This window comes from Macrobrachium nipponense, chromosome 17 (assembly GCF_015104395.2).
Source record: "Macrobrachium nipponense isolate FS-2020 chromosome 17, ASM1510439v2, whole genome shotgun sequence".
NCBI classification, from domain to species: domain Eukaryota; kingdom Metazoa; phylum Arthropoda; class Malacostraca; order Decapoda; family Palaemonidae; genus Macrobrachium; species Macrobrachium nipponense.
The window spans coordinates 86160790-86180789 of record NC_087210.1 but is presented as its reverse complement, the minus strand read 5'-3'; the positions used below and the strand labels follow the sequence as shown (position 1 = coordinate 86180789).

The 20000-nt window shown below is 37.1% G+C and overlaps 1 protein-coding gene across 5 annotated transcripts in view; it reads right to left on the bottom strand.

Moving 5' to 3' along the window:
- The window catches only part of LOC135196421 (uncharacterized), a 114351-nt gene that overhangs the window by 41729 nt on the left and 52622 nt on the right, over positions 1-20000 (bottom strand). For all 5 annotated transcript variants that reach the window (XM_064223226.1, XM_064223228.1, XM_064223229.1 and 2 more), the window contains 11 exons: positions 13835-13923; positions 12759-12824; positions 12415-12493; positions 11772-11901; positions 10583-10784; positions 9695-9816; positions 6018-6166; positions 3738-3915; positions 2997-3179; positions 1567-1810; positions 132-339 (listed from right to left, as the gene is read on the bottom strand). In XM_064223226.1, coding sequence (XP_064079296.1) covers positions 132-339; positions 1567-1810; positions 2997-3179; positions 3738-3915; positions 6018-6166; positions 9695-9816; positions 10583-10784; positions 11772-11901; positions 12415-12493; positions 12759-12824; positions 13835-13923 — 1650 coding nt within the window. The remainder of the gene's footprint in view (positions 1-131; positions 340-1566; positions 1811-2996; positions 3180-3737; positions 3916-6017; positions 6167-9694; positions 9817-10582; positions 10785-11771; positions 11902-12414; positions 12494-12758; positions 12825-13834; positions 13924-20000) is intronic.

Here is a 20000-nt window from a genome sequence, read left to right as displayed (position 1 = left end):
ATGAACAAAGATGCTTTAGGAAACCATTATAGACATGACTGAACAATAAACACAATACAATAAACGAATTACGAAGGAAACGTATCATCACAAAAAGAACAGATAAAACACACAACTTTAATGGTTCTAACCTCTAGCATAATTTCCTGATATTCCTTCATCTGGGCCATCTTTCCATCATCCTTTTTAGGAGCCCCAGTGCTAGAGTAGCTCGTAATAACGAAGGAAACGTTTCCCCATACGTCCACAACTGGATGGAACTGAATCTTAACGGATTCTACATCTTTGGGTGACCTGAGTGGTATATCTGCTGAGTGCAGTGGGTCCATAAACTCCCAGCTGTAAAAATACCAACAAAAACTTGTCATACAAAAAATTACTGATTGTAATTGTTTTCACATCAAAAGAATATTGTGATGCATATTCTGGGCTTGAGTTATCCAAAGATTAGTTATGTATTCAACTGAAAGTAGATTATTCGACTATAATATAGCTTTAACTCAAGATAACTAAATTCATTGAGCATAGATCACTTTTCCTATAACATGGGATGTTACCCAAATAATAATTTTTCTAACACACTGGTGGTCCTAGTCAAATTAGCATAAGTTGTTACTGAAATAATATATGTTTGTTATTGTCACAGTGGATTCTTACCAAATATTAAAAAAAAATGTGATTGACAAGGAAAAATAGACGTATCACCTGAACATGAGTTTTTCATGAATATTTTCAAGAGGTTATGTTTATGATTGCAAGACTGTAGTCTCCAATTAAATACACTCTGAATAAGCCACCTGACATAAAGGGATGTGTCTGAGCTAGACCCTCATCAACAGTGAGAGAAACCTACACCATTCCATTTTAATCTTCTCTATCTTACCATGAAATCTAATATATTTACAAGAAAATTAATAAAGTTGTTAGAGGCAATCACTTATCTTGGATAAAGATGCAAAAACTCTCTTCATTACATGTTTTGGTAACATTGTCTCTAAATTCCGTTATCTTTATTTTCCATATTATGTATGTCCCCTTCAGCATATATCATGGCATACCACAGGGTTCTGTTCTTTCATATATCTTTTTTCTTTTCTTTATTTCTCGCCTTGTCCATTCTCCATCTTCTACCGTTCATGCTTAATTATTCTTAATTTTAGTGCCTCAAGACAAGTTTCAACTCATTTTTCTGTCAACCTATTTAGAGGGCAATGCTAAGCCACTATCTTTTATTAAACCAGTGTGCATCTAGGTTACTCTATGAAGGTTTGTAATTCACAGATTTCCCATTTACATGACTTCCTTTTCCTTTCCTGTCAAGATTTAAAATTGTCTCCATACTTTTGTTTCCTCTCATTATTATTGTTCTCTACCTTTCAAGGGCTGGTCTATCACTATTTTAAAATTACATTCCAATTTTTTTTTTTACTTGCCATCTAAACCCTTGCTGCCTGTTTCTGCTAACACTATGCTGGCTAGAAAAGGGTATTTGCTTTACAAAACATCAGCCATGGCATAACGACACGGCTGAGCCCAGAAATACCAACAACCAGAGAAGATACTCACGTTTTACCAGAATCAGTAGAATATGCCAGGCCAGCCTTCAGCTTGTCTAAAGTAGATGGTGACTTCAGAGCTATTCTGACTCCCGTTCCTTCACTTTCAACTGGAACCCTCTTGATCAGCATACCTTTGCTGCCAGCCTTTTTCGTCGGATCATATCCTGGCATAGTTAGTGAGTTCACCAAGGACACAACAGCATCGTGGGAGTAATCTAGAAGGCCTTGCTCAGATGCCACCTTCGGAAGTTCTGTAACGAAGAAGTCAGTCAGGAAGAATTTACGCTAGAATAATATACTACTTCAGGTAAGAGATAATAGGTTAATCTAATAATCTTCTGGTCTTATAATTGAGAATAACCTCAGTTCCAGGTAGCCCAATTCAATACATATTCAAATAGTCAAAACAAACAACTGTTCAAATAGACCCAAGTCATTCAATTAAAGAGATAAATGGATCTGTGTCACCCCAAATAACCACACAAATTTACTTTGGAAAATATCTTACGCATCAAAGAAGTTTATGAAAAGAATTAAAAGGACTAAATGGAACCTTTGCAACTTTCTACTGCACAAAAAAATTGTACTGAAACTCATACATTTTCTAAAGCATCCCACTAACTATAAAGGTTACTCACAACATTCTACCAAACATAAAAAGCATACTCACACCATTCAAGCATCTAAGAAAGCCGACTTACACAGCATTTCACTGACATCACATTACATTACAGTATTATACAAACTGAAAAAGCTTCCTCAGCATTTTGTCAGCTGAGAAGAATTCACAACATTCTACTGAATGGAAAACTTACACTCAAACTCAGTAGTATTCTGACAACCAGCAAAAAACTTATCCTATTCAGCCAACTAAAATAAAAGCTTACTCACAGCAATCTGCCCTCAAAAAAAAAAAAAAAAAAAAAAAAAAAGTTTCCTACAGCATCCTGCAAACCAAAGGAAAGCTTACAGAATTCTGCAAAAAATAAAAAGAGCTTACAGAATTCTGCCCACCAAAAAAAGCTTACTCACAACATTCTGAAAAAAACTTATATATGATGTTCTGTAAAAAAATAAATAAATAAAAAATTCTACAACATTCAGCAAAAAAAAAAAAAAACTTTCAACACTCTGCCAACCAAAAAATGCTTATTCACAACATTCTGGCCACCACCCCCTAACAAAAGCTTACTCACAACATTCAGTCAACCAAAAAATGGTTATTCACATTCTGAAAAAAAAATTACTACATTCTGCAACCCAAAAAATTCCCCCCAAAAAGGAAGTTTACTCACAACATTCACCTAACTAAAAAAAAAAAAGGCTTACTCACATTCTCCCAACCAAAAAAAAAAAAAAAAAAAAAAAAGCTCATGCACATTCAGACAACCTGTAAAAGCTTAATCAAAACCTCCCGACTGAAAGCAAGGCCCTTACCCAAGGTTTTCAGCCAAACCCTCCAGTATTCATCGTCATCTACCGTGACGTTCACCAGGTCTTGAAGGGCGAACACCAAATGCTGTTCCTCCCTCGTCATCACCTTCGGCTGCAGGACCTTCACCACCAATTTCGGCTTCTCAGGTGCCAACAGCTGAACCACTTTGCGGGTTATGTTTGAGCCTGAGAGAACGAAACGATGGATACTTCACAAATGTACCGTAGATAATTGTATAGTATGCAGTGAGTGAGGAAAGACAGTGCATATAGAAACTAACCTACAGAAAGACACACGATTTACTATTGCATCTGTGGTCTTTATTAGTTATATGCTATAATTAGCATATATGAATCACTCTGACAGTTGAGGAGTAAAGAAACCAAGGGAAACTACATATAAAATGAAATACTTAGCATTATAAAACATCTCTTTCATTTCAGACTAGTTCAAATTTATTTGATTTAATTCATTTTATGAAAATGGCAGTTTCTAGTACCCTTGTAAATATGCGAGTAGCAGTCAGTAGAAGTATGCAGTAGTAAAATATTAGTACATGAAACCTCTGCAATAAACCGTAGATTGAACGAGCACCCATAGACTCCCCAAAAGTGCTTTGTTGAAAAACACAAAAATCCATATCAAAGTAGTAAACTCTAACTTTGTGAAGTTCATTTTTAAAAGCACGCCACGAATACCAATGAAAACACAAGAAACAGAAAGTACATTACAATTCGACAAACCTCTTTCTTTGAGCAAGAGATAATCGTAACCAAAGTCGTAGGCTCCCTCTTTGGGGACGTAACGCAGGAAGGCTTTGGTGTTCAAGGTGGTCATCCTTGAAATCTCCTCCCAGTTGGCTTTCTTCTTGTTACCTTTGTACCACGTCCCAAACTCGGTGGTGTAGTTCTGGACGTCGAACTGCTCAAGGCAAAGAGAGGTTGTTGATCAGAGGATTAATACGAGATATAAAGAGTAATATACGTACGTTTATATGACCTTCATGTCAAGCCTTACTCATTGTAAAAACTCTGTCTTCATTCTCATGTCGAAGGCATTAAAAATAAAACAAGATGCTCTCTTTATTAGTTTGATATCTATGTGCTCAAGCAACCTCGCGACATGCTTATGCTAAAACTGAATTAAAAAATGACTTAGCAAATTCTAGATTCATCCAAATTATTCACGGTGAATAAGTCAAGAAAATATTTTACAATCAGAACCTCAACTTAACGGACCTAAACTTAGACTAACATTTTAGATTTAACATAATCTTACATAGATTTCAAACTGAACATCAGGTGTAAATTAGTTTAGGTTCGGAACTGTGTGCAATTGCTATTAGCTATCAAAAATCTAGAACATATTCAAATGAAGGCTATAATATGCAGTCTTTTTTACTTATCATAAAGGCTAGACCACCAAACGCATCAGTAAGTCGAGATGCTACTGTACCGATTTTTGACGCTAAACAAATCATCAGCAGACAGACCATTTTGCTAAAATACAACTAAGTCCTTACAAATGAACTAAATAATCAGTCTGTTTCGAGTCACTTTGGAAATGTTGTATGTATAAGTAAATGACAAAACACAAATGTCCAAAAAATGAGTGACAGGTCCAAGGTGTAAGTTAAGTATTTAATCTCATGTTTTTATCACTCCCGTGCGTGAACTCAACCACTCATTCATTATACCTGCCGTGTGTATACTTGTGAGTAAATCAAACAGGCATACAATCAGAAACGGAATTTAAAGTTTCACTGAACTCTACAGCGTATTCTGTAACTCCAAAGCTTACAGGCAAATTACAGGGACGCACTAGGAAATCATTTTCGTCCAGACATTCCTGAGAGTGTATTAGTACAAATAACAAAAGAATATGAAAATCACACGTCGCCCTTTGCTGCACTCCTAATGAAGCAAAATGTTTTAGAAAATGTAAAAGGCTTGACTCAAAAGTCAGATAAAATATCCATGTATATTACTTTACGTTCGACAAAATAGCTGTTTCCAAGAAATCTTTCCCCTCATATACATTCATGTATGTACTATTTAAATCACGTTTTTCGGGGGGGGGGGGGGGGGGTATGCGTAAATAAGTGTGCATCAAAGGAATCTGAAAAAGTGGGAATACCTCTCTTTCGAGTCACAAGTGACAGAAATCCGATAATACTTATAAACAAAAAGCTATCCCGTGCCTCTCTCTCTCTCTCTCTCTCTCTCTCTCTCTCTCTCTCTCTCCTCTCTCTTCTCTCCTGTAAGAGCGTACAGTGCCGTCAGTGCACCCCACACACTGCACTGCAGGCATCACTTAACGTCATCATGATCCTGTACCAAGCTTGAGGGAAAATCATTTGAGTATCATGTCAATGACCTGTGTGTGCTTGTTTCAATTAAATAGGGGGTTATTTTCTGAATATCTGCCGATGCATCTAAGAAAAAAGCTTGGGCATAAAACTGAAATTCATTAAATATTAAGAAGAAAAGACTCAGCCACTGACACTGGCCCACATGAGAATTAGACTCAACGGCATTTGGGACAAGTTTCTGACAAATACTGTGTTTGCATTGATCACAAAACAGCACACTTTACACTTATTACTCCACTTTAGTTGAAGGAACTCGACTTACACGAAGGAAAATTGAAATTAAATGAAAAGAAGCTAGGTTATCGTGTCCCCCACGAGAGAATTAGACTCACTAGCGTTTATATAGACGAAAAGCTTCCGGCAAAAACAGTGTGTTTGTATTGATCACAAATCGGTACACTTTAGTAGGCACATACTTCCTTTTAGTTCAAGAGGGACACTCGATTAATTTCAATAAATGTTACAGAGTTCATGGAATTGTATGAAGGCTAGAGAGGGGGGTGGGGTATGGTGATATCTAGTCAAAAACACCTGTCCTCAAGGTATGCACGTTTCCTCATCATGCGTGTAAACTAACTTAAAAATAATCACCATTACAGATTGACGGAAGATTAAGTCAATAACAACATGTTTTAGTTTGCAACAAACTTACTCTGATATTGGCGTCCTCCATCGGGCCTTCCCCAGTCCTGAAGGTGTCTTCAAGGGCAACGCCCTCGTCTACGACCTCTCCGGAAGCATTGCCTGACGGAGGCAGCAGAAGGGGGCCGGGAAGTGTCCAGGGAGCGCCACTTGATGTTTCTGAAGAGGGGAGAACAACAAGTTTATTTGTGGTTGGAGAGAGAGAGAGAGAGAGAGAGAGAGAGAATAGGCTCAGGAGGACATAATAGCTACAGCTGTAATAATTTTCATGTTAAGGTTTGTATATATAATGTAATCTATATTACATATGCATTACTATATATAAACATCACTATTTTATATATATATATATATATATATATTATATAATATATATATATATATACATATATGTTATATATATATATATATAATATCTGTTATATATAATATATATATATATATATATATATATATAATATATTCTATATATATTATATATATATATATCTATCTTATATATATATATATAAATATATATTAATCCATATCTATACTATATATATATTATAATATATATCTTATAAATAGATATATATATATATTAATAATAAATATAATATATATTATATAATTTGTATATTATATATATATTAAATATATATTATATAATATATATATATATATATATATAAAGTATAGCAATAAAAACCAAGATCCCTTCAGCGGGCATAACGGCTGTTGTAAAAGCCACATAAAACGGAATTTTCCACTCTGCAATCCGCCAACTAACCTTGACATCATCGAAAGATATCTGGACTTACACACAAAATCACGGAAACACAGCTTACGTAATCATTCATTCTTGTACTCTTATCACGAAAGCACGAAAGTTCTTAAACCGTCTCTAAGGTGACAACGAATATACACTCAAAATAAGTTCGCGTTTTAAAAAGTTCGATTGGAAACTCAGGCCGGCGTTAATTCCCCTCTAAGGCTAATGGCGTGACCAGGGGACATAAAAACGCACGGACAGGGGAATTTGGACCCAATTCGCGTCGTCCTTAGGATCTAAAGTTCCTTGCGTTTATTGTTACGGCTTAGACGTAGCATAAAGTCTAATTTATGGAACAGATTCGCGGGGACATAATACTTTCAGATATATACTATACTGGTTTTTGTTCAAGTTCATACGGAAAGAACACTGCATTGGATAGATGTGACGAAGCATCTCTCTTTCTCTCTCTCTCTCGCTGTGTGTGTGTGTGTGTAAGCCTAAGCAAGAATAATCTCACTATTTCCTACTCGTATATGCTAAAATAACAGAACTATAGGAAGTGTCCATCAAACAGTGGGCACGTTGGCACACAACGTATCGTACAGTTCACTAAGTGGGATTTTTTTTTCTCTCGAAAAAGCACGTATAACTAATGTTACTTTCTCGAAACAATAGCAATTAACAGTTTCTAAATATATGGGCGTGGCTGCCCAAAAACTCCGGAATTCCAATGCGTTTCTGGACTCTTAAAATTGCTTCGTACGGTTCAAAATTGATTGACTCTTTATTACATTAACGAGAATCTGACATTTACCTGACAGCTAATGAATCAATTGCCGTGTTTTATTTTTAAACTGACGAAATCTGAAGCCATAAGGAGTGCTACTATCATCCTTTGTGTAAGCCGAGACTTAAAACATATTTTTACACGCTGTGCTGAATTCCAGACACAAATAATAATAATAATAATAATAATAATAATAATTCCCATGACAAAAGTACTACAGAAGATGGATGCCGGGTACCAACTCAAGAAAAGAGGCAACAAAATCAACCATCTGATGTTCATGGACGACATCAAGCTGTATGGTAAGAGCATCAAGGAAATAGATACCCTAATCCAGACTGTAAGGATTGTATCTGGGGACATCAGAATGGAGTTTGGAATAGAAAAAAATGCGCCTTAGTCAACATACAAAAAGGTCAAAGTACGAGAGCTGAAGGGATAAAGCTACCAGATGGGAGCAACATCAAACACATAGATGAGACAGGATACAAATACCTGGGAATAATGGAAGGAGGAGATATAAAACACCAAGAGATGAAGGACACGATCAGGAAAGAATATATGCAGAGACTCAAGGCGATACTCAAGTCAAAACTCAACGCCGGAAATATGATAAAAGCCATAAACACATGGGCAGTGCCAGTAATCAGATACAGCGCAGGAATAGTGGAATGGACGAAGGCAGAACTCCGCAGCATAGATCAGAAAACCAGGAAACAAATGACAATACACAAAGCACTACACCCAAGAGCAAATACGGACAGACTATACATAACACGAAAGGAAGAGGGAGACGGACTACTAAGTATAGAGGACTGCGTCAACATCGAAAACAGAGCACTGGGCAATATCTGAAAACCAGTGAAGACGAGTGGCTAAGAGTGCATGGGAAGAAGGACTAATAAAAGTAGACGAAGACCCAGAATATACAGAGACAGGAGAAAGACAGAAAGAACAGAGGACTGGCACAACAAACCAATGCACGGACAATACATGAGACAGACTAAAGAACTAGCCAGCGATGACAATTGGCAATGGCTACAGAGGGGAGAGCTAAAGAAGGAAACTGAAGGAATGATAACAGCGGCACAAGATCAGGCCCTAAGAACCAGATATGTTCAAAGTACGATAGACGGAAATAACATCTCTCCCATATGTAGGAAGTGCAATACGAAAAATGAAACCATAAACCACATAGCAAGCGAATGCCCGGCACTTGCACAGAACCAGTACAAAAAGAGGCATGATTCAGTGGCAAAAGCCCTCCACTGGAGCCTGTGCAAGAAACATCAGCTACCTTGCAGTAATAAGTGGTACGAGCACCAACCTGAAGGAGTGATAGAAAACGATCAGGCAAAGATCCTCTGGGACTATGGTATCAGAACGGATAGGGTGATACGTGCAAACAGACCAGACGTGACGTTGATTGACAAAGTCAAGAAGAAAGTATCACTCATTGATGTCGCAATACCATGGGACACCAGAGTTGAAAGAGAAAGACGCGGGAAAAAAAATGGATAAGTATCAAGATCTGAAAATAGAAATAAGAAGGATATGGGATATGCCAGTGGAAATCGTACCCATAATCATAGGAGCACTAGGCACGATCCCAAGATCCCTGAAAAGGAATCTAGAAAAACTAGAGGCTGAAGTAGCTCCAGGACTCATGCAGAAGAGTGTCATCCTAGAAACGGCGCACATAGTAAGAAAAGTGATGGACTCCTAAGGAGGCAGGATGCATCCCGGAACCCCACACGATAAATACCACCCAGTCGAATTGGAGGACTGTGATAGAGCAAAAAAAAAAAAAAAAAAAAAAAAAAAATAATAATAATAATAATAATAATCATCATCATCATCACACATCATCCTCATCATATCATCATCATCATCATCATCATCATCATCATCATCATCATCATCATCATCACATCATCAAACATATGATGGAACTACTTAATTTCCTACACGAAATATTGGACTTCCATAGTGTATTTAATCATAGATAGGCCTACTGGCCTCAATAGGTCTACTGTCACCAATCAACCCAGCTACTGGTAGGCCTAGCAATCTCATACATAAATACAGAGAGAGAGAGAGAGAGAGAGAGAGAGAGAGAGAGAGAGAGGCTGGGGTAACTTACCGAATTCACAGTCATCAGGTGGTCCACATTCGTTGGTGCTCAGGCACAAGACGTTCGATGGGTTACAGACTTTCTCACAGCTACTTCCAACAGGTATACAGGCCTGGGTTTGCGGGCAATACCTGTTCGGAAAAAAAAATTATGAATTACTATAACTGGTTCACTTAAGGTATAGATTCTTGGGCGAGCCCTACGCCTACGAGACGTTCTTTTGGCGGGCGCTGATTGGCTGGGAGCTGCCTACCTCCCGGTACCAGCCAATCAGTGGCCTCCAAACAAACGTCTCGTAAGCATTTGGCTCATCCAAGAATCTACCTTAAGTGAACCAGCTATAATTGTGTCCTCTTGGAGTAACATCATTCAGAGTAATTGAGGAGAATTGGAAAATTAAGTTTACACATTTTCTCTGTGTTAAAATTTAGGACATGAATATCATAGAGCATATTTGAGCAGTTTAAAAATATTTCCAAATATATTTTTCGCAAAAATTTTAACTTTTTTTCTTTTGGGAAATAATGTTTCATGAACGCTGAGATTATCATCTCCTATGAGGCAGGCAGGAAACAGTTACCATAGGCACAAAATCTATATATAATTACATATTCTCAAGCAAACAACCAAAATAAAACTAAATTCAAGGATGGTATGAGGTTTGAGACCCGTTTGACAAAACTCCTTGTAGTTTAATTTACTTGCATTTTGATATATTTATTTATTTATTTGTTAATTTATCTCTTCTTTTCTTCTGCAACTTCTTTCAAATGAACATCATTCTTTGGAAGCTTAAGTCAATGGTGCTTGTGGGATTTTGTTCGTACGATGTTCCATCCTCTGAATAATAATATAAATAATAAGAATTTGCTACTGTGGATCTCCCCAAACACTCACAATGTCTTCAGTGGACAGGTGTCCAAGCCCTTCAGAGATCTGCAGCTTCCGTTGCAACACACGGAGCCAACTCTGCAGTCCTCTGGTTCTTCACACGTCATGCGAGTATCGAACCGGTCTTTGCCGATGATGTAGCAAGTCATGGACAGCGAGTGTAGGGCGATGTCGCCATCAGCGTTCATGCACTGAAGGTGTAAGGTCTCTGTGGAAAGTCATGGACGAAGGAGAGTTATCAAACTGAAGTGAGGGACTTAGGCCTATCCTAACCTAACCTAACTTACTTGGTGTGTGTGTTATGTCCAAGGAGGAAAGAGAGTTACCAAAATGCAGTAATGGACTTAGGCCCTAATTTAATCTAGCATAAAACAGGACAAAATCAAATAGAAGATTAAGTTATAAAATTGCAGTAACTGAATTAGGCCTAACCTAACCCAACTCAACTCCTGGATATCCTTTTGAGAACTTTTATTGAATTGAAGAAAATGCCATACCTTAGAGGATGCTTAATTATCTATAGTGAATCGACAAAGGATTACCTGTTCACATAAAAATGGTTTATGACATAACCAACGTAAATTTATAATGGTTAAGTATTAAAAAGCTCTTGTTTAACACTCAGTAAGAAGACGAGACCAGTTTTTGTGAAAATGACGAAGAAATCTGATGCAAACCCAACAATCAATTATGATACAAAGTTTAATTCAATTATCTTTTTGTTTTTTAGAGTGGCGGGTTTAAGCAGGGGTGGGGGGGACCTGGTTACATGGCCCCCCTCCCATGGATATGAATGACAGAACATTAATTTGTTTTCTTTCAATAAATCATTATTAGTAGCAAAAATTTGTGTAGTTAATGGTTATTTCAACAACTGTACAACAATCAAAACAACAACTATTACTGTGTATATATGTGTGCAAACATAAATATTGATATATTTATGTACCACATAATTCTAAGTGGTCCCCCCCCCCCAAAAAAAAAAATGAGAGATTTCTGGATTTGCCACTAGTTTTTTAAAACATATTTGCCAAATGTACAAGATGAAAGACAGCCCAGAAATGAACTCCCAATAAATCTCGTTGGTTCTCACTAGTAAAAAAAAAATATATTCAAAATATAATTTCTGTAAAAAAAAAAAAGGATACATCATCTTCGTAGATCAATATATAAACAGAGGAGACTCGCTCACCCGGGTCCGGGCAGCAGCTGTAGCCATAAGGGCAATGCTGATTCGAAAGACAGGTCGAGTGGCTGAAGGTCTCTCGATTGGATGTGGTCACGTTGGGGCACTTGAGTTCGGGCAGCCAGTCTTGGAGGTCCTTGAAAAGCACGTAACAATATATATGTATAATATATAAATTGGCATTTACTGTAATATTTCAGTTACCACAACATGTCCTTTGCTACAGGAATAATCATTGGTAAATTTCATTCACTACAAAATGTCGTTCACAATAAATTGTCAATTACTACAAAATTCAAATTGCTACAAAATTTCAGTTACTACAGACCAGTTACCAAAACATGCCTTCACTACAAAATATAATTGACAATTTCTATTTTCTACAAAGTGGAATTCATTCCAAATTATCATTCACTACAAAATGCCCTTCACTACAAAATATCATTCAATACCAAATATCATTCACTACAAAGTATCATTCGCTACAAAATGTAATTTACTATCAAATATCATGCACTGTTAAATATCATTCACTACAAAATATTCACTATCAAATATCATTCACTACAAAATATTAACGATCAAATATCACTCACTACAAAATATCATTCGCTTCAAAATCATTCACTACAAAATGCCACTTCCTTACCATGCCGTTGTCGATATCAGGAACACAGATCCCTTTCTGAATGGAGAATATCATACCAGGGCTGCATGCGACAAAGTTCCTAAAAAACATAATAATAATAATAATAATAATAATAATAATAATAATAATAATAATAATAATAATAATAATAATAATAATGTTTTTCAATTGTCAGCTCTTAGCCTAAGGATACCCCAGGTTATAAACATGACGCATACTCTATCAAACGGGTAGTAAGATACTGTTAATACTGAGAGTGCAGAGAGGGGTAAAAATGAATGACAAACACATTCATGGCGGGAAAACGTATCTTAATATACCCAACAAAGTCAAATGAGACTCACGGAGGCTGAATTCCACAGCCCTGGCTTAGGCTCACGCACTCGCCTCTCTGAAGGCAGTAGACGTACCTGGAAGAGACAATAAATCAGTAATATAAGCATAATATAATAAAGACATTAAAACGAGAAAATAAAGAGTAAAGCATATGGCACAATAGAGGCAGACATGTAAAAGAAAATCGAAAGAACAAGAGGAAAAACGAGAATGATGAGGATTATAGCAGAGTCGATCACTGAGAGACAATACCTCTTACAATTCCGTCCGGTAGAAACGGCTGTGATACGTAAACAAAAGTGTTCTTTATTGTATTACATTGTATTGTGCATTTTGGACAATTCTCCTTTTATCTCAATAATTTACTTAAATTTGTATCTATCTATTTATTCATTTATCTTTTATCTTTTTTAATTAGTGATCTCTTCGTTTTGTATTTCCTGTTACCGTCTATTACTTCCTTCAAATGACCATCTCATTCTTAGGAATCTTGAATTTCAGGTCAGTGGTTCCCTTTGGTTTGTTCCATGCGAATGGGTTTTACTTTCTAAATAATAATAATAATACAGGTTTTATTGAAAATAATGGCTATTTTTTATAAGTATATCTTAATTTGACCAGACACTGAGCTGATTAACAGCTCTTCTAGGGCTGGCCAGAAGGATTTGATATTTTTACATGGCTAGGAACCAATTGGTTACCTAGCAACGGGACCTACAGCTCATTGTGGGATTCGAACCACATCAAGAAATGAACTTCTATCACCAGAAATAAATTCATCTGATTCCTTGTTGTCAAAAGCGGGGAATCGAACTCCGGCCCTGAGATAGGTAGTCGAGCACGTTACCGACTCGTTCAACGAGGAACTATGGCTATTTCAGCCGCGTTTATTTTGTATAGAAGTTTATTCTGTAAGAAGAATAAAGAAACTTCTACACAAAATAAACGCGGCTGAAATAGCCACTATTTTCAATAAAACCTGTAGTAATGAAGGTCTTCTTCCAGCAAATAATAATAATAATAATAATAATAATAATAATAATAATAATAATAATAATAATAATAATACATGAATCATCCTTACCCTCTCGGGCATATCTTGCCCATTCTCTCCAGAGGCTGCGTTCCACAGTTGCCCGCTTTTTCGCATGTGCTGCTCGACAGACAGAACACCTGTAATCGTAAAAATAGAAATTGAAAATAAACACCTGTCATCGTAAAAACGTTGCAAAAATTAACACGTGTAGTAGTGAAGAAAATTTTAATGAACACCTGTAATCGTAAAAATATATTGCAAATGAAGATCTGTGAAAATTAAATAATTGCAAATGAACACCTGTCATTGTAAACAAATTGCAATGAACACCTGTCATCGTAAAACATTGCAAATGAACACTTGTCATCATAAAAAAATTACAAATGAAAAACCTGTACTCGTAAAAAATTGTAACACCTGTCATCGTAAACAAATTACAAATGAACACCTGTTTTCATGAAAAAATTGGAAACGAACACCTGTCATCGACAATTGCAAATGAACACTTGTCTTCATAAAAATGCAAATGAACACCTGTCTTCATAAAAAAATTTTAATGGACACATTTCATCGTTAAAAAAATGCTGACGAACATTTCTAGTAAATTATCTCTTCTTTCTCTCGACCTAATTCCTAATTTCTTGGATAAAAATACAAAAATATAAATTAATAAATAAAAAAGATATTGTACACATTACTTCGGTCATCTTTGGCAATTTTGAGACATTCAGCTCCCACTTAGGATAATGACCACATCTCGTCAAATACGAAAAATCGGGAAAGTTTTTATGTTTAATAAAGTTCCCATTACTTTGAAATCAAGAGTGATTTTCAAAACTTCACTTACGTCATAAATTACCACAGATTATTTCATAACAACAATATTTACCTACAGGTTATCGACCCAACTCCTAGCATTTCTATTGAAAATATGAAAAATATAAATGAAAAAAAAAAGTGTTATATGAATTACCTCGGTCGTATTTTGCAATTACCTGACATTTAGCCTTCATTAAGGCTAATTACATTTCTGACAAATTACGTGCGAATTTTCAAACTTCACTTACATTACAGGCTATTCAAGATTATTTCGTGAAACTATTACGATAAGTGTTAAAATCTTGTTACAACTTTCGGATGCAAGTGACAAGCGTTACAGCAAATTGAAAACCAATTTCTTCGACTTCAAATTTAAGTGTCCAATAATTCACTATAACTACAACTGTTGTTATTAGAGCGAGGCACAACAAAACACTTTGAGAAACCTGCAGCTGAGGGAATTCAGAAGCAAATAATTATCAATAATGAAAAAAAATGAATATTTAATGACACAAAATTCATCCAAATCGATTACTACAAACTGCAAAATCGGTATCTTCTGCGCATGCGTCGTACAGGAATTTAGCCACGAATGAGTGATTAAACGAAGACGCTATATAGTCACACATGCATACGTAAATATACACATTTGAACAGTATGCATAAATATACATATGTGAACAGTATGCGTATTCATCACGGTAATTTATTAAGTACGTTTAGATGAAACTGACGAATTGGTTGGGTCTACACACAAACACAGATGCACACACAAACACGCACAGACACAAACCTCTTCGATTTACGATGAAACTAAGCGATACAATGACAAATGTACACAGGCGTTACAAGCAACTGAAAGCATCCATTATATTCCAACATCTGACACAAAGCAAAGACATTATGAAGACACAAAGAATTCCCCCCTCCCCCCCACCGCACTCTCTCCCTCCCCGAACCATTCCATTTGTCTTCCATTCCAACCCATCCCCTTCCTACTCACCCTCCCTTGTGTCTCAAAATCGAATCCCCCCCCCCCCCCCCCGCCCCCCCGACAAAAATAATGTTACAAACACAGTAATTGAAGGTATTCATCACATGATTGCTTTCTAATTGCCAGTGGACACGTGACCCAACCGCTAGGACATTCGAGAACATTTCTGGACATTTCTTCACTAAAACCTAAAGCGTTTTTCTTGCGTGTATGCAAGGAGAGCGTGCACGCAAGTCGTTCATACACGCCGGTAGGCACGGCTATAGACAAGTATTTTAGGAGAGCAATTACACACAATGGATGAATCATGATGGTGTATAAACGAATGTTGTAAGGTAGACAGAAAATGGATAATTTGCGTCTGATGGTGTGTGTGTGTGTGTGTACGAATGACGAAACATACATAAAACATATCGCGCTTAAGTAACGCTATTATTGCTCGCTGGCATTAGTCATCAGAAATATTTAAGCAAATCGCACTTTCTCCCATTGATTTCGGGAGGTAAGATAGTTTCGCTGTTTTTCTACGTAGCTGGGAAGTGACATTTCTCTATATTTGAAGTTGTTTCTTCTTCTCTCAATTTGAAGTTCTTTCAAGTGATTCCATGCTCCACTCGTCCATTGCTACCACAGTGTGTTACCTCTTAGACTAACTATATTTATATATATTAAAAGAAAACTTACTATATCATCAACTGAAGTTCTGTAAATTTAATTTCACACTACTAAGAAAAAAAAAATTACCCTGATACAGTCCGAAACGAAGTCTGGAATTTTCATTAGTTCTGAAAAACAAGAGGTCCTTCCCAAACCGTACCATCCCTTCCCCAAGGAGGTATACTATCCCCTCCCCCCACCCTCCCCTTTCCCCTGACAGTGCGACCCCCTCCCCCTATCCCCCATGAGCCAAAATTAAAGAGACCCAGCACGCAACAATATCTGAATCCAATAATCATCTGGTCGAAGAAGTCTTTCTGAAGTTGTTCTCTTTTTTTTTTTTTTTTAATGTGAGTTTTATCAAGCCCCCTCCGTGAGTGTTCCAATAATATTTTCAGGCGTCGGTGCTGCCATATGGATGAAAGATGGAAAACGAAAAACGGTTTCAATCTAGTCTGCTTTTACGTACAAAACAGAGTACAAAGCCACAACTACCTTCCGTTCTTTTGGTAAGAAGAGGAACTGAACGCGGAGTTAAAAATCCAAATGGTATATTATTCAAAAGCTGTCAAGAAAGAAAAGTATACCCAGATTTCGAGTTTTTATCAATATACCAACTTCGCACGGGTGAATGCGTATGATAAAAACGTACGTGAAATGACGTCGAAATGAAGCATATTACCTCCTAAATTACCAATTAACCGCGCGCAAAGAAAGGTGTCCAGGCCAATCGCAGCAATAAGAGAAAGCGAAAGAAACTAAAACAAGAGATGCTTCTTCTAACCCGCCGGAATACCATGATAAGAAGAGGACATGGCAAAGCAAAAGCAACAGCCTTGACACGTATAATAATCATCCTCTTAAGATTCTCTCTTTTTTTTTTCGGCAACTTCACCTTGAACTAAATCTAGTCCTAAGACGCTCCCTTACGCAGAGCACGGATAGTTCTATTGACGACGCCGGGGCGACATCTGGGTCACAGATAAAAAAAAAGGGCAGGAATGTCTACGTTGGATTTATGATCATAGAAAATATTTTAATGATAACAAGGGTAAGTTTAGAGTAATTATTTTTTTCGCACTCCCCAAAAAATCGATAACATGCAAATTAGCTGCCGGCATAGGAGCAAACCTAAACAAGCTCTCATTGAATAAACGTAAACTGGAATATAGAATTTATGCCAAAGGCCAAGCGCTGGGACCTATGAAATCACTCAGTGCTGAAAAAGGAAATAAAGAATAAAACCGTTTGAAAGGTGTAACAGGAGGAAAACCGCGCAGCCGCACTACGAAACAATTGTTAGGATAGGATTGAAAAAAAGTAAATTGGGAGAAAGCGAACATGAACGGACTTCCAGTAAAATGAATGGAAGAGGTTACAGCCGGGGGCTCGAAGCGACGCGGCAAAGACCTTAAGTAATGCCTACAGTGCACCGCATGAGGTGCACTGATGGCTCTCTCAACTCATTGGCCCCACCTGGGAAATGCCGTACTGAGCTACGTTTGTTACTTATCGGAAACCAGATAAAATATCTGACCATATTAAATAATAATGATTATTACCACGGTAATGATACAATTATTTACGTTTTACGGATATTGGGGATTTTTTTGGCGAGTAATGCTATGTTCCGAGTGACTTACGACGTAAATTCGATGAAAAATGATCCTGATTCCCAGGTGGGGAACGCTCGCTACGATGTGACAACTAAGTGCAAATTAAAAAACTACCTGTAAACTAAGTCTCTTATTCACGTAATTAATCTTATTGTTATTCTTCGATTCACGTAACTATTCTTATTATTATTCTTCGATTCACGAAATTAGTCTTATTATTCTTCTTCGATCCACGTAATCAATCTTATTATTATTATTCTTCGATTCACGTAATTAATCTTATTATTATTCTTCTATGATTAAGGGTACGATTTCCACTGGCATATCCCATATCCTTCTTATTTCTATTTTCAGATCTTGATACTTATCCATTTTTTCCCTCTCTTTCTCTTCAACTCTGGTGTCCCATGGTATTGCCACATCAATGAGTGATACTTTCTTCTTGACTTTGTCAATCAACGTCACGTCTGGTCTGTTTGCACGTATCACCCTATCTGTTCTGGTACCATAGTCCGAGAGAATCTTTGCCTGATCGTTTTCTATCACTCCCTCAGGTTGGTGCTCGTACCACTTATTACTGCAAGGTATCTGGTGTTTCTTGCACAGGCTCCAGTGGAGGGCTTTTGCCACTGAATCATGCCTCTTTTTGTACTGGTTCTGTGCAAGCGCCGGGCATTCGCTTGCTATGTGGTTTATGGTTTCACTTTTCGTATTGCACTTCCTACATATTGGAGAGATGTTATTTCCGTCTATCGTTCTTTGAACATATCTGGTTCTTAGGGCCTGATCTTGTGCCGCTGTTATCATTCCTTCAGTTTCCTTCTTTAGCTCTCCCCTCTGTAGCCATTGCCATGTGTCATCACTGGCTAGTTCTTTAGTCTGTCTCATGTATTGTTCGTGCATTGGTTTGTTGTGCCAGTCCTCTGTTCTGTCTGTCATTCTCCTGTCTCTGTATATTTCTGGGTCTTCGTCTACTTTTATTAGTCCTTCTTCCCATGCACTCTTTAGCCACTCGTCTTCACTGGTTTTCAGATATTGCCCCAGTGCTCTGTTCTTGATGTTGACGCAGTCCTCTATACTTTGTAGTCCTCTCCCTGCTTCCTTCCGTGTTATGTATAGCCTGTCCGTATTTGCTCTTGGGTGTTGTGCTTTGTGTATTGTCATATGTCTCCTGGTTTTCTGATCTATGGTGCGGAGTTCTGCCTTCGTCCATTCCCATCTATTCCGCCTGCCGCTGTATCTGATTACTGGCACTGCCCATGTGTTTATGGCTTTTATCATATTTCCGGCGTTGAGTTTTGACTTGAGTATCGCCTTGACTCTCTGCATATATTCTTTCCTGATCGTGTCCTTCACCTCTTGGTGTTTTATATCCCCTCCTTCCATTATTCCCAGGTATTTGTATCCTGTCTCATCTATGTGTTTGATGTTGCTCCCATCTAGTGGCTTTATCCCTTCAGTTCTCGTTACTTTGCCTTTTTGTATGTTGACTAAGGCGCATTTTTCTATTCCAAACTCCATCCTGATGTCCCCAGATACAATCCTTACGGTCTGGATTAGGGTATCTATTTTCTTGATGCTCTTCCCATACAGCTTGATGTCGTCCATGAACATCAGATGGTTGATTCTGTTGCCTCTTTTCTTGAGTTGGTACCCGGCATCCATCTTCTGTAGTACTTTTGTCATGGGAATCATGGCTACTACGAAGAGTAGTGGGGACAGTTATTATTATTATTATTATTATTATTATTATTATTATTATTATTATTATTATTATTATTATTATTATTATTATTATTATTATTATTATTATTATTATTCAGAAGAGAAACGAGAAATCAGAAGAATTTGTTTCTGGTGACTAGAATTTAATTTCTCGATATAATGTGGTTCGAATCCCACAATAAGCTGTAGGCACCGTTGCTAGGTAACCAATTAGTTCCTAGCCACGTAAAAATATCTAATCCTCATGGTCAACCCTAGGAGAGCTGTTAATCAGCTTAGAGGTCTGGTTAAACTAAGATAAATTTAACTTATCCAGAAGAGAACCCCCAATTCATATGGAATAAGCCTACACGGGGACCACTAACTTGAAATTCAAGCTTCCAAAGAATATGGCGTTCATTGA